The 13469-nt window shown below is 28.8% G+C and overlaps 2 protein-coding genes across 7 annotated transcripts; both read right to left on the bottom strand.

Moving 5' to 3' along the window:
- Positions 1-1520: 1520 nt before the first annotated feature.
- On the bottom strand, positions 1521-3775 carry LOC107896892 (UDP-glycosyltransferase 74E2). Its single transcript, XM_016822190.2, has 2 exons — positions 2999-3775; positions 1521-2357 (listed from the first exon to the last, which is right to left on the bottom strand). Exons 1-2 carry the CDS (start codon positions 3638-3640, stop codon positions 1635-1637), a joined length of 1365 nt encoding a protein of 454 aa, XP_016677679.1. The 5' UTR covers positions 3641-3775; the 3' UTR covers positions 1521-1634.
- Positions 3776-8227: 4452 nt separating this feature from the next.
- Positions 8228-12113, bottom strand: LOC107896893 (uncharacterized). 6 transcript variants are annotated; one of them, XM_041078893.1, is made up of 4 exons: positions 11709-12111; positions 10578-10709; positions 9802-9940; positions 8228-8640 (listed from the first exon to the last, which is right to left on the bottom strand). In XM_041078893.1, exons 2-4 carry the CDS (start codon positions 10699-10701, stop codon positions 8583-8585), a joined length of 321 nt encoding a protein of 106 aa, XP_040934827.1. In that variant the 5' UTR covers positions 10702-10709; positions 11709-12111; the 3' UTR covers positions 8228-8582. The 6 variants fall into 6 exon arrangements, with proteins under 6 accessions (XP_040934827.1, XP_040934828.1, XP_040934829.1 ...); XM_041078894.1 differs by having other exon boundaries at positions 9810-9940; positions 11709-12110; XM_041078895.1 differs by lacking the exon at positions 9802-9940 and having other exon boundaries at positions 11709-12113.
- Positions 12114-13469: the final 1356 nt, after the last annotated feature.

Below are 13469 nucleotides of genomic sequence, written 5' to 3'. Positions count from 1 at the left end.
CATCAATCTATTCAACATGCATTAATCAGGCACCAAAACACATAACCAACTTATTAAATCACAAGCTAAAATTCCATACTTTCAAGCCTTTCAAATCATGATTCAACCACATCATTTCTATGTTCAATTCCTACCATTTGCAATATCAATTGAACCATTCAAATTCCATCTCATATATAAATATATATATACCTTCTAACAATTACCAAAACACTCTGAGCATTCTATATCAATCACCTTCAAGCATAGTTACTAATTGACTTCATAGACAATATATATATCTCTTTAGTGAAAACACCTATATATATTTACAAGCTTACAACATAGTTTGAATAAAAAGACTCAACTTAGGTACATGTTCTATTATATACTATCACAATACATACCCAATTTACCTTATAGCCAAATTGCATTGGTAGAATCCTCTTAATCTGACTCGGATTCTTAGAACGAATACTCAGATTAGTCAAGCTGTATCTCAACTGGCACCGTAGTGTACTATCAATTATCTTGAAAAATAAACCTGTACATTTAATAGAGTAACCAACTTCTAACTTCATCATATAATTCAATTCATATCCCATCATTCTCATTTCAACATTAATTCATCAATTTATCACATAACATAACATAACATAACATAACATACTTTAACTCAATTTCTATTAATACCTTACCTTAATACTATATAATAAAATATCATGAATATGCTTTAAGTATAATCAGTTTCAGGTTATAGAAATACAAATCGAAAGCCTACGTCACTCATCATCACTCTTGCCTTTTCTTTCCTTTTTGACGATCCTGCATCAATTTTAGCTACAAATAATAATTCAATAATGATATAATATCAAAATTTATCCAAATCATATTCAATTACAAGGTCGTACATATTTTACAAATTATTCAATTTAATCCTCTATCTCAATAATCAGTCAAATTCATACCAATATGATTTGATTAGTCATAATCAAATATCAATTAGTTAAATACCCCAAACAGAAATTCATCATTTATCAGTCAATTTATTATTTCTTTACGATTTAGTCCATATCTCATTTTTGTATCGAATTGTAATCAAGTCAAATTACTATCAAACATAATCAAGTTCATAATTCAAGTATACAACAATTTAAATATAATCATACCATATGAACTTACCTGGTTAAATAAAAAAACAAGTTGAAACTATAATGACTATTCAACAATTTTGTCTTTTTCCCTATTATTTTTTATTTAGTCCAATTTTCAATCCATATAATTATTCAATTCAATTTATCAATTCCACACATCTTATATCATCCTATCACGTGCATATATAAGTTAAATTTCATTATCCAGATGCCCCTAAAATTTTGTATTTTATTCAATTTAGTCCTTAAAACCGAATTTGCCATAACTTTCAAATTTGAGCTATGATTTTGAAACCGACCTCAATTAAATCCTTATACAGCCCTCTATTATCAATAATTACATAAATATTACACCAATTTTGAAATTTATGCACTTTAGCCTTTATGTTCAAAAATTAATAATTAAAATTAAATTGAAAATTTAGGCATGAACCCGAATAAACCAAAATAAAGTAGTTTAAATTCTTGTTGCAGTGAAGCAGCTATTAACATATATAAATGCTAATTCCTTGTAATATCAGCCACAAATTCCTGTATATTCTTGTCAGAGCTTCCACCTTCATCCACAGCATCTTTGGCTAAGTTCTTCCATTTCTCAGAATTCCTTTTTATATCCAAGCTTTTCTCTCCTTCCATGATTTCCCTTACACACCTCTCGATCTCTTCCTTTCTCATCATCCCTTTCTCATCCTTTTTAACTCTGATTCCCACTTTCCAAACATCAGCCACAAACTTCGCATTAGTAGGCTGATCCGTCCATTGTGGCATCGCAATCATTGGCACCCCTAAGCTCAACGCCTCAAGCGTGGAGTTCCAGCCACAGTGAGTCATGAAACAACCCACTGCCCTGTGCGCTAGAACATCCAACTGTGGACTCCATGAGACTACCAGCCCTTTCTCTGCTGTTTCTTCCATGAAGTTGCTTGGGAGTTTGTTTTGTTCCGTTTCTCTCACTACCCACACGAAGTTTTTGTTGGTTAATTTCAGACCCATTGCTAGTTCCACCATTTGCTCCTCTGTAAGACCGGCTATGCTTCCAAATGATACGTAGACGACCGAGCTAGCTTCTTTTGAGTTTAGCCAGTTGAGGCAAAGGTCGGTGTCGGGTTTGAAGAGGTGGAGGCCATAATCATTGTCATCTTCCAATCGTTTGTCTAGGTACATGGATGGGATTGTGGGGCCAACTGTCTTGATTGGCCATTTGCTTCTCATCCACTTGATTATCTGCAAGAAATCAGCAAAATGCATGGCATCTGTGTCAGAAACAAGGGTTTTATAACTAACAACATACCAGCTGCTCCATTTTGCTCTTTCCTTATTTTCTCTTGTTTCTGCAATTCCCTGTTTCTCACTCTCCAAAAAGGGCAATATTTGAGACAAGGATCCTTCTCACAGTAGCATTAACCGACAAAAGGAAAAACAATCATCTCCTTTTGTTTATGAAAAGTAGCCTTGTTTTACATATAGGATTAAAGCTAACTTTGATTTAATTTGTTATTCCCTGTGTTGTAGGTAATTTACCTAGTGGAGGTTCAAATATTTGATAGCTAATAAATTTTTTTTTTAATTTTAAAAATATCATTTTTAGTTATTTTCATATGTTTTACCACTGCACTATCATTGAATTTGCTCTATCCCATAAATTGTAAAAAAAATTTACAGAGTTAGATAAATTATGTATTTGAACATGGCAACACAAAATATGACCAAAAAAAATTACGACATAGGAATTGGGATAATGTTGAAAGAGACAGGTTCAATGAGCGGTAGGTTTTGTATGCAACAAAAAGAAACAATAGCCTCAAAGGCCATCCAATGATGAAATAGAGAAATATTGATGGAGAACATAAAAAAAGGGAGCTAACCTCATGTTCCAGCTTATCGTAAGTGTTGCAGAAGACCCAATCGGCTTCGTGAAAATTTGAGAACTGGCTTCTGATAAGCTTCCACAGAGACGGATACGACCCTGACTTATCACTAACAAATGATGGTAAATCACTCATCCCTAGCTCCGGCATTGACGGCAACGAAACTACAACATTTCCCTTGTTCTCATCTTCCAATGGCACCCTCAAACTCCCCTCTTTCAAATGAATAAAAATGGCGTTCACCGCCCAACACTGAGTGAAAAACGAAGCTCCTTGCAAACCATACTGTTTAGCCACATCCAACGCCCACGTCATACCAGAGTCGTAAACCAGGACTTTTGCTCCATGTTGAGAGCAAATCTGGTACTCCTCGATGAACTGGGCTAGCCTTTTTGGGATTACTAATTCGTAGAGTTCAAGATATTCGTCAACGTTGGCGACTGCGTCGCCTTCATGGAAATCGATGGAGTGGAAGTTGATGGAGGAGGCAGAGGGTTGCATGGTTTTGGAAGTGGAGATTAGGGTGACCCTTAGGCCTTTTGAGGCTAAGCGTTTGGAGAATTGAAGCATTGGGTTTATGTGCCCTTGAATTGGGAAAGGGAAAACCAGGACATGGGTTTCTTCATGTTTCTGCTCCATTGACTTTTCTCAAAACTTCTCAGGCCAACACTCTCAACTCTCTCTTATTTTTAATGTCACACCTCCCCAGTCATGTATGTATATCGTATTTGTATGGAGAGAAAATTGATGACAGAGTTTCATCACTAAATAAAAATTTTGACTACTATTTCAAAGGATGTAATAATAATAATTTTAATTGAGATAAAGATTCAATCTATTATATTTGTATAATATTACATCATTATATAATATAAATTTTAATATGAAAAAATATTAGGTACATTTTAAATCCCATAAGCAGCTCAGAGGTGTCTTATATGAAAGTAAATTATTAATATATATTAAAAAAAAAACATACATACTAATTTTTTAAGTATACTTGTGAAATAAATACCAACTTTTAATATATGGGTAAAAGAGGGAATCTTTTATTAGAGGTTATTATAGTAAATTTATTTTAAAAATTTTAAATTAAATTAAAAATTTTTAAAAATTTTAAAATATATAATAATAATTTTATTTATTTAACCTTAATTAAGAAATTCAGGTCTTTATTTGCTCCATATTATTCATCTCTCCCTATTATATAAAATTTAAGCCATTTATTAATTTGGTGTTATTCTTAACCACTTAACAACTCAATTATAAAATAAAAAAATATTTTAAAAAATTATAATTAATAATATTATAATTACACTTTTATTTTTTCATACTTTTATATTATTTTTAAATAAAACAATTAAAAATTACAAATTTCAGAATGAAAAACATGTTCAATAATATTAAAATATAATTTTATTATATTCTACTTATATATATTATTTAATAAATTTTAAAATAAAAATATTTTTAACATAAAATATTTTATTTCATTCATATCATGGGTATGATAAAATATAATATTTTTAAATATGTTTACATCATATAATTTGTATAGAATGTCAAAGAGTTTTTAGTAATGTTGGTAAAAGTTAACCCTAAAATTTTGATATCCTAGATTCAATTTACTATGCGTAAATTATGCGTGGATTGTTTTTAAATTTATTCTAACTTAAATACTACTATATGTGGGGTATTTTTTGACAATATTTTTTAAACCAATCTGATGGTTGAACCGGTCAAGCCGTCGGTTTGCTAGTTTGATTGGTCCAACTAATTCGATTAAAAAATTATTAAAAAAATTTAGTTCAACTATCAATTTAATCAATTTTTTATCTGATTCAACCAATTCGTACTTGTTCCCAATTTAACTAGTTCAAAGCCACTTTCCTAACTGGTCCAATTGATCCAATCAATCGATTCAATTTAATTCAAACAACACTGTTGTCTGGAGTTATTTTAGTTTAACTTCAAATATATATATATTGGTTTCGCTTCGGATAGATTCTAATTATTAGTCTAATTATATTCTATAGTGCTTGACTCTGATAGTCTAATGTTTGTGATTATGATTGTAATTTTACTTATAATTAAAAAAATTATATAGTTTCCAAAGGCCAAAATTTATTACTAGTCTAGATTAAGTCATTTAACTTTAATTTGGTTATTTTTAGTTTTTATATTTTTTAAAATTTGAAAGTTTAGTCTTGATTAGATGATAATTGTTAAATTTTATTTTTCTCATTATTTTATATGGCGAAAATATTATTACATGTTTAATATAATGTGAACTTGTTATATTCAGATTATACTCATAAAAATTCATGCCATTTCAGTTAACGAATTTAACAAATATCATTTGAGTTAAAGACTAAAACTTTAAAATTTTAAAAATATATATATAAAGAGCAAAAATGATAATATTGGAGAATAAAGTCCAAATTATTTGAATCTAGCAAAAAATTCTAGATAATGCCAAAAGAAAAAAGAAATTATTTTATGAATCCTTTTTATCATATCATCTATGATCCCGCTTAATTAAAAGAAGACGCAATATTTTTTATTTAAAAGTTTAGTCTAAATATATACCTGATATAAAAAAATTGATGTACTCTATTTTAATTACACGGGATTATAAATGAGACAGTAAAAAAGATCTATAAAATAATGTTAAAATGAGAGAGAGGAAAGATATATGCTGCTGCTGAAAGTTGGCATCAAGGTTATTTTTTCCCTAGGAAAACATTCAAAATATTTAATTAAAAAAACATGCGTGATGCATTTGTTGTTGACTGTGCATGATGCATTGAATCTAATACAAATAGTGAAGTGCAAATATTTTAAAAAATAGCTAGTAGCTAGCTTTTCTTCTGCATTATTATGGCTCCTTTCATCTTAAAATTTACCTTTCTCATTCTCGTAATCTTGTTTTTACTTAAATAATTAATATGTATCAAATCAACTGGGACACAACTCAGGAATCCAGGACCGATTCATAACATATATATATTTTAACACCAAATTGTTGACAAATTGGACTTAGCCTTCTTGGCTTGTGATTTGATTTTTACTTTATCTAATACTATATATTAAAATTTTTAAATAAATTGGTATTACAAGTTGGGTAATAATTCAAATATTATTGTTCTATAAAATAACTTAAATTATTTTAAAAACGTTTTTATCTTTTATATTTTCTTTATAAAAAATAAAAATATGCATAATTAATTCGTAATATTAATTTTTATATCTCTTTTATATAAAGTAGATAACTATAATTTTTTTAGCATCTCTACTTTACGATTATAACTAAAAATTTATTTATTTTTAATGTTACCTTTCATCTATACATAATTATACCGTGATTTTCCTATAAAAAAAAGCTATACCATGATCTAATTATTAATTAATCCAATTGAATACAAACAAATTTCATATGTCATGGGTGGTACTTAAATTTGATCATGAGTCAGATCATCTTTCTAGACTCGAAGGCTCACTTAAAAAGTAAGAGGTTTGAGCAAGAAAATAAGCCTAAAAAATGGGTTTGAACAAAAAATAAGGCTCATTTAAAAAATGAGCTAACCCTCGGGCAATACTAATTTAGCCTAGGTTTGGCAAAAAAAAAAAAACTATGACGTTGTTTGTTGTTGTTTACTACTATTATATTTTGCTACCATTTCGCTATTATATTACTACTATTTTGTTATTATTTGGATATTGTATAATCTTGTTTTATTATTAAATTTACTACTATTTTAGAGACATTTGCTTGTTAAGTTGCAACTTTGTTAGTGTTATTTAAGTATAAATACTTTTTTATATGTATTTTCAATTTATTGGGAAACCTTTAATGTTTTTGTCTATTTGAAGTGTTATATTTTTAAATTTATTTTTATATAAAAATAATCTAAAAAAATTAATACAGGTGGGCAAAGCTCGAAATTTAGCATTTTTTATCTGATCCGGATTTGGACAAAATTTTAAATTCATTTTTTAGGTCGAGCTGGGTCCAAACTTAGAAAGTGAACCTGATTTTTTGCACTGACTCAACCCATAATCAACTCTAGTGATACGACTTTTGTTTTGCAACAGCGAACATAGTATAGATAAGGATGCCATCTTCCAAAAAAAATAAGTAAATTATGAAATATATCATAGAAAATATTCATATAACATATTTATTAAAAATTGGTATAAAAATTAAATATATCTTTTTGAAAGATATAAGAATTTATTTGACCTTTCAACTTTTAAAAAAAAAGTTATTTTAATCTTTCATTTATTTTTTTTAACTCTTAAACTTGTATTTTTTGTCAAATCATCTCAAAGTAGATGAAAAATTAACATTTATTAACTTTACTAACGTGACAATCATCTGGTAGCCCACGTGTATGCCATGATAGTAATTAATTATTTTTAAATTAAAAAAATAATTTTTTATCATTTTTAAAATTTAAATAATTATTATAATCTTTTTAAATGTTTAAATAATTCTTAATACTTTTTTTATTTTTTAAAAATTTAATTAATTACTTACGTGACATACATGTGGATTGCAACGTGTATGCCACATCAACAAACACTACAACAAAACAACTCTACCGCGACACTTTTTTTGACCTAAGACAACGTAAAAAAGGTTGGCATAAGTTTCGCGACACTTCCAAAATGGTTGTCTATAGTACAGTTGGCATAGACTTCGCGACGCTTTTGAAAAAGCGTTGCCATAAGTCAACATAAGCCGACCCTTATTGAAGGGTTGTGAAATGCTTAGTCAATGCCGACCTTTAAAAAAGGTTGTGATAGACCTAATCAAGGCCAACCTTTGAAAAAGGTTGTGATTTTGAAAAAGGTTGGGATAGATCCGTTTAAGACAATCTTAAAAAAGTTGGGATAAACTTTGTCTAAGACAACCCTTAAAAAAGGTTGGGATAGACCCGTCTAAAACAACTCTAAAAAGGCTAAGATAGACCTTGTCTAAGGCAACCCTTAAAAAGGTTATATACTTTTTCTAAAACAACCTTTAAAAAAGTTAGGATAAACCCGTCCAAGGCAGCCTTTAAAAGGTTAGGATAAATCCGTTTAAAACAATCTTAAAAAGGTTGAAATAAACATGTCTAAGGCATTTATTTTCTATTTTTTATTGTTTCAATATTAATATATTTTCATAAACATTTACAGTGAATAGAAATTGTACTTTAAATACAACTAAAAAATATTAAATTAAAATTAAAATAAAGGTTGAATATTCATTACAAAAATCGATCCAATATCAAAATACACTAACATTTAGCCAAAATGTAGATTACCAACATTCAACCCAAAGTACAAAAGTAAACAAATAAAAAAGTTCCTAAGACGATGGACATTGCTATTGATGTTATACTACATAACAGCTAATACAGTCTGAAATTGCAACTTCAATTCCAAGAAACTCTGCTGATCTCTTATTTCTACAAGGGTAGCCTCAGGTAGTGAAACATCTCCAGATCCAAGAATACAATATACTTACTTGTAACATATGCAATCTTCTCTCATTTCACCATTATTGCTTCCCAACTCTTCGCTATATTTAGCGTTATCCCTCAAGCCCCCACCTTGCTGTAAGCCAATTGCAGACCTCATTCAACCTCAAACTGTCATAGTAAAATACAACAAATTCAAAGGTGCACTAGTAGCTTGTGTGAAACTAATTGTTAAAAAAATAAAAATTGTTTGCATTCATAAATAGCATTTTTTTTTAATTTCTTTTAAGAGATAAAACTTGCTATTATGTTGTATGAAACTGTTTCCTTAGACATAAAGACTTAAAAGTAAAATCAATAAAGGTGAAATCAATAAACTGTTATAAAAACAAACTGTTAAAAAAATACTCTGTTTCCTTAGACATAAAGGCTTAATATATATGAAACTAGTAGCTTGTGTGATATGAAATTTAGTTTATACTTTCCTTAGTTAAAATAGGACTATGTTTGCATTCATAAATAAGTTAAAATAGATATAGACAATGAGCTTTTAAATTTAGGAAAGAATAGAAATTGCAGAAAATTCTCAAAATTATATATGAGCAATGCAATAAAAAAGAATCCAACCATATTCTTGTAATACTCAAGTCCTAAAAAGATACTTTCAGCTCTGAGAACCATAGATGTTTTAAGAAATTATTTAGCATCAACTATTTTGCCTTGCTTCTTCTCCCAATTTGTTTCTTAAGAAATGCTACCACATAAAGTGAATAATGAACTTTTTTTTTATAGTAGATTAAATTTGCATAGCAATGCAGTTATTGCCTTTTTTTCCCCATTTAGCAGCACACTAAAAGATTCTAAAGTTGTAATAAGCTACGATGCAGAAATGATGAATTTTCAGAAAGAACCAAGAATTATAACATATGTAGAACCATACAGTCTGATAGTCCCTGTTCTGAATAAGTCCATTTGCATGAAGCTTGGCCACATAAGGACGAATTATTTCTAACCTACTGATACGAAATGGACCTCAATGAGGCAGCTAAATGTTCATTTCTATGAGCTAAAAATCAAAGTGAATAGGTTTTTATGTTTCTGTAGCTCTAAAATAATATGAATTGGCTACCTCTAACCTACCCATACAAAATGGAACTGAATGAGGCAGCTAAATGTTAATTTCTATGAGCTGAAATTGAAGTGAATAGGTCTTATGTTTCTATAATCCAAACGAATATGAATCTGTTACTTCTAACCTATCGATACAGAATAGGCATGCTCTTTCTCTCAAAATAAGTCACTACTTAGAAGATGAACAAGATTGTCACTAACAATAATACCACAAAAGAAGAAATACATCCAAAAGCAGTGTTTGACATTATGCACTCGCCAGAAACTATGACATCTGTCATGGTCACAGATTTACGACCGGCATGGTGTGTAAATAGTTCAAGGTCCTTTGCCAACTGACCTGCAACTCAAACAGCCCAAACATGATTTGGCAGTTATATTTCCATTACCTGTATTGCTTGATCATGATGTTTGACTAATATAAAATAATATACACATATATTTAAAAAAAAAAAACTATGTATTTGTTTTCTTAAATGGTGAATGTTTTGAATAAAGGAACATTATTAAATTAAAAATAAAAATTTGCATGTGGTGACTATAACCTATTATCTAAATCATATAAAAATTCATGTTATTAAATTTATTGAATAACTAAAAAAAGAAAGAGAAATAACTCTATCCATATATATATACACGATTTGTTGGTTGGCGTTATTGCATAACTAAAGGCCATGAATTATAATAATCTTCTTTGTGGATCTGAATATTAAACTTGAAAGAAATAATATTTAGCAAACGTGATATTTAATAGAACATTAAGAACATGTCCCCGAAAAACAAATTTGTTGTTTTCTTCAATTTTATTGGTAAAATTTAGTGTGGGCTGAATTATAGCCCATAATGGCAGGGAATAGAAATGCCAATTTTTTATTTCAATTTGAATGCAAACAAACTACAGTTTCATCACAATTTAAGCATATTATTAAGAAATCTAACAATGGAAATCCAAAGAGGAAGAAAAGAAAAATACTGACCAGCTCCTTTTGCTACAGCGCTTTGAAAATAGGTAATTGGGACGTAAGCCCTGTTTGTTATGAACAACAGCAGTCCCAAAACAAGTAGCCATAGCCATAGGCAGGATCTTGTAGTATCCAACATCTATGCACCTTAAACGTTTAATGAAATGGCAGAATTGAATTACGCAACTAATTATAAAGCAATTAACATGAAACAGAGCACACCAATATTATAATTTTATATAGGTGGTATCTGCAGCAGGTGGAAACAGACAGTAAGTAGCCTTGAAATTTGAAAGAACATTTTCAGCCATTAAATCGAAACCGAAACATCAATGCTAATTTAATATATATATTTTTAAGCATGAAAATAACAAAACAAGTTTAAAGAAAACTCACCATTAGCAACACTCAATTTGTACTTCTAAAATAACAAGTCATTCGGCAAATAAAATACAATTTACTCATTAACAGAACATCATCAATATCAATCCCAGAGTTATACATTTTCACCACGGCACTAAAGCACTATAAATCATAACTATAACCCCTCTCAATTTGTCGTTTGAAGATACCACAGTTTCATTATTAAGACTGTTTAAATTACGACAATTAATCTACTTCAAATAATGGTTTAAGCGAACATAAATACTTACAGCATAAATACTTACATTTTAATCACGACCAAGCAGTAGGACATCTTAATTATAACTATGACAGCTTCTAATTTCAGCTTAGGACATTAATATTTAATCAATTCCAGCAGCAGGTTACCTTAATTTCATTACAAAAAGTCATATTCGGACAGCATGCATGGAGTTTGCATGCCTCGACAGTTCACTCAACAATTAACAGTCATCAAGACTTTTCCATCAATTTTCATCACACATACCAGCATTAGAGTACAATTAATCATTCAAGAAATAACATAAACTCACACCATAACCAACAGCAGCAATTTTTTTTTATTTACAACCGTTTCTTCAGATTTCCAACATGATTTATTTGCTCCTAGCTGAAAATCAATAGCAGCTAATTGACAGTTTAATAATAAAATTCAGACGACTTAATTGAAGTCACCAACTAGTTTAATTCGACTTGTCAATTAACTAAATGAGTAAGTGTGTCTAAATTTCAAGGAATACTTGCCGAATTCTTCCCCAATGTGCTGTTACGAGCACAAACTTTCTCCTTGCCTTTACCACTTTAACCATCTCCCACCTTTCAAGGTTCTTAATATGAAGAAACAACTATTTAATATGCCAAATCCATGGCCCCTCCCTCCATGCAACCAACTTCCCTTTTTATTTCATCCATTCGGACCAACAAAAGAAAAGTAAAAGTACAGATAATATCTATAATATAGAAGAAAACATGAAGTTTTCCCCTTTCCTTTCACCATCGATTTCCCTTCTCACAGTTAAGGAAAAGAAGAAATTTTAAAGAATTTCTTCCTCCCTTTTCTCTTCTAAGGTTTCGGCATTTTGAGGAAGATGAAGAGAAGAAAAGAAAAAAATGTTTTTCCCCTTTTTATTTTTTCCGATTTCTCTTACCCTCTTTTGTATTATTAGGGGGAAAGTTTGGGGTTTGGGGGAAATTTTTAGGGGAAAAAAATTAAAATGGCGCCATTTTGATTAATACAAAATAATTTTTTCAATCCAATTTTTTTCTTTGTTTCTATATTTAAATTAAGTTTTTTTCCAAAGAATATATTAAATTTGTAAATTTTTATAATAGTGTACAAAAATAATTTTAAATAATACAAAAACTCGAGTTGGATATGTCTTCTTGATGAAGAATACGTAGTTTTTTGTATTAAAAAAGATAGAGCTTATGATGTTACGGTAGAATCAAACAAATCAGAATAATCAAATCAATCCAAAAGAAGTTCATGGTTGATTAATACAAAAGTTAAATTTATATTCCTTTGACTCTTTATTTTACTTGGAGTATTCGTGTCTAAAACTTGTTTCTAACACGAGCACGGATATATGACATTCTAAGAACCTTACAAATAACGGTGAAAAAAACTTGATTAAAAATAGCTCAGTTCTGGTTGACATCGGTTAACTGATTCATTGACCAAACCGTTCTTTAGTGGCATTGGCCTCTCCGTCCGTCTTCATTTGATCTTCCCTAAACCCTAAACATTACATCTAAAACCCTAAATCCAAAACTTAAAATTTTAAATCCTAAACTATAAATCATAATCACTAAATCATAAACAATAAACCTTAAATCATAAACCTTAAACACTAAATTATTTAGATAAAATTTGAATATTATATATTCTTTCAATATTTTAGGAAATTTAAATAACATTTTTAATTTACTAATTAATTTTGTTTCTCTAAAGATGCATGGTTAGCAATTTTTTTAATTTTAATATATATAAAGTTTATATATTATCTTTTAAATAATTAAAACTATAATGATAATTTTAATATATTCAAATTAATATTATTTCTTTTTAATATATAAATTAAAAAATAATCAGTCATATACCTGAAAAACTTTAAAATTATTTTAAATAATAGTATTTTAGTTTTTTTCATTTTTAACATATATTTTTCTATGTATTTACTTTCAAATTTTTTCTACGTGTGATTATTTTTTTCTGAAGATTTTAAATATTCAATTAAAAATAAATTTTATTTTAACTAATATCAATAAACTAGTTAAATAATAAATAGATAGGGAGCAAAACGACGCCGTTTTGTTTAAAATAAAATGTTTTTTGCAGCGTATTCTAATTTGATTATGAAAATTTTTCCATTAACAATGATTCTAGTCATCAAACATGTTTTAAACTTAAAAATTTATCTTTAAAGAAAAAAAAAACAATTATGTCTAATATGAATATGGCCTTTTCTATGCTTGTCATGAAAAATACAGTGAGGATATATGAAT

Source organism: Gossypium hirsutum, chromosome A10, assembly GCF_007990345.1.
Source record: "Gossypium hirsutum isolate 1008001.06 chromosome A10, Gossypium_hirsutum_v2.1, whole genome shotgun sequence".
In the NCBI taxonomy this organism is placed as follows: domain Eukaryota; kingdom Viridiplantae; phylum Streptophyta; class Magnoliopsida; order Malvales; family Malvaceae; genus Gossypium; species Gossypium hirsutum.
The sequence above is the reverse complement of the archived record's forward strand: the minus strand, read 5'-3'. Positions and strand labels throughout refer to the sequence as shown.

What these genes read in the sequence shown, in the direction of transcription:
- LOC107896893 (XM_041078893.1), bottom strand. Translation starts at nt 10,701, where the DNA reads ATGTTGGATACTACAAGATCCTGCCTATGGCTATGGCTACTTGTTTTG. An exon ending in CGCTGTAGCAAAAGGAGCTG is followed by an intron (nt 9,941 to 10,577) that starts GTCAGTATTTTT and finishes TTTGAGTTGCAG; the next exon opens with GTCAGTTGGCAAAGGACCTT. An exon ending in TCTTCTTTTGTGGTATTATT is followed by an intron (nt 8,641 to 9,801) that starts GTTAGTGACAAT and finishes TTACTATGACAG; the next exon opens with TTTGAGGTTGAATGAGGTCT.
- LOC107896892 (XM_016822190.2), bottom strand. Translation starts at nt 3,640, where the DNA reads ATGGAGCAGAAACATGAAGAAACCCATGTCCTGGTTTTCCCTTTCCCA. An exon ending in ACGATAAGCTGGAACATGAG is followed by an intron (nt 2,358 to 2,998) that starts GTTAGCTCCCTT and finishes GATTTCTTGCAG; the next exon opens with ATAATCAAGTGGATGAGAAG.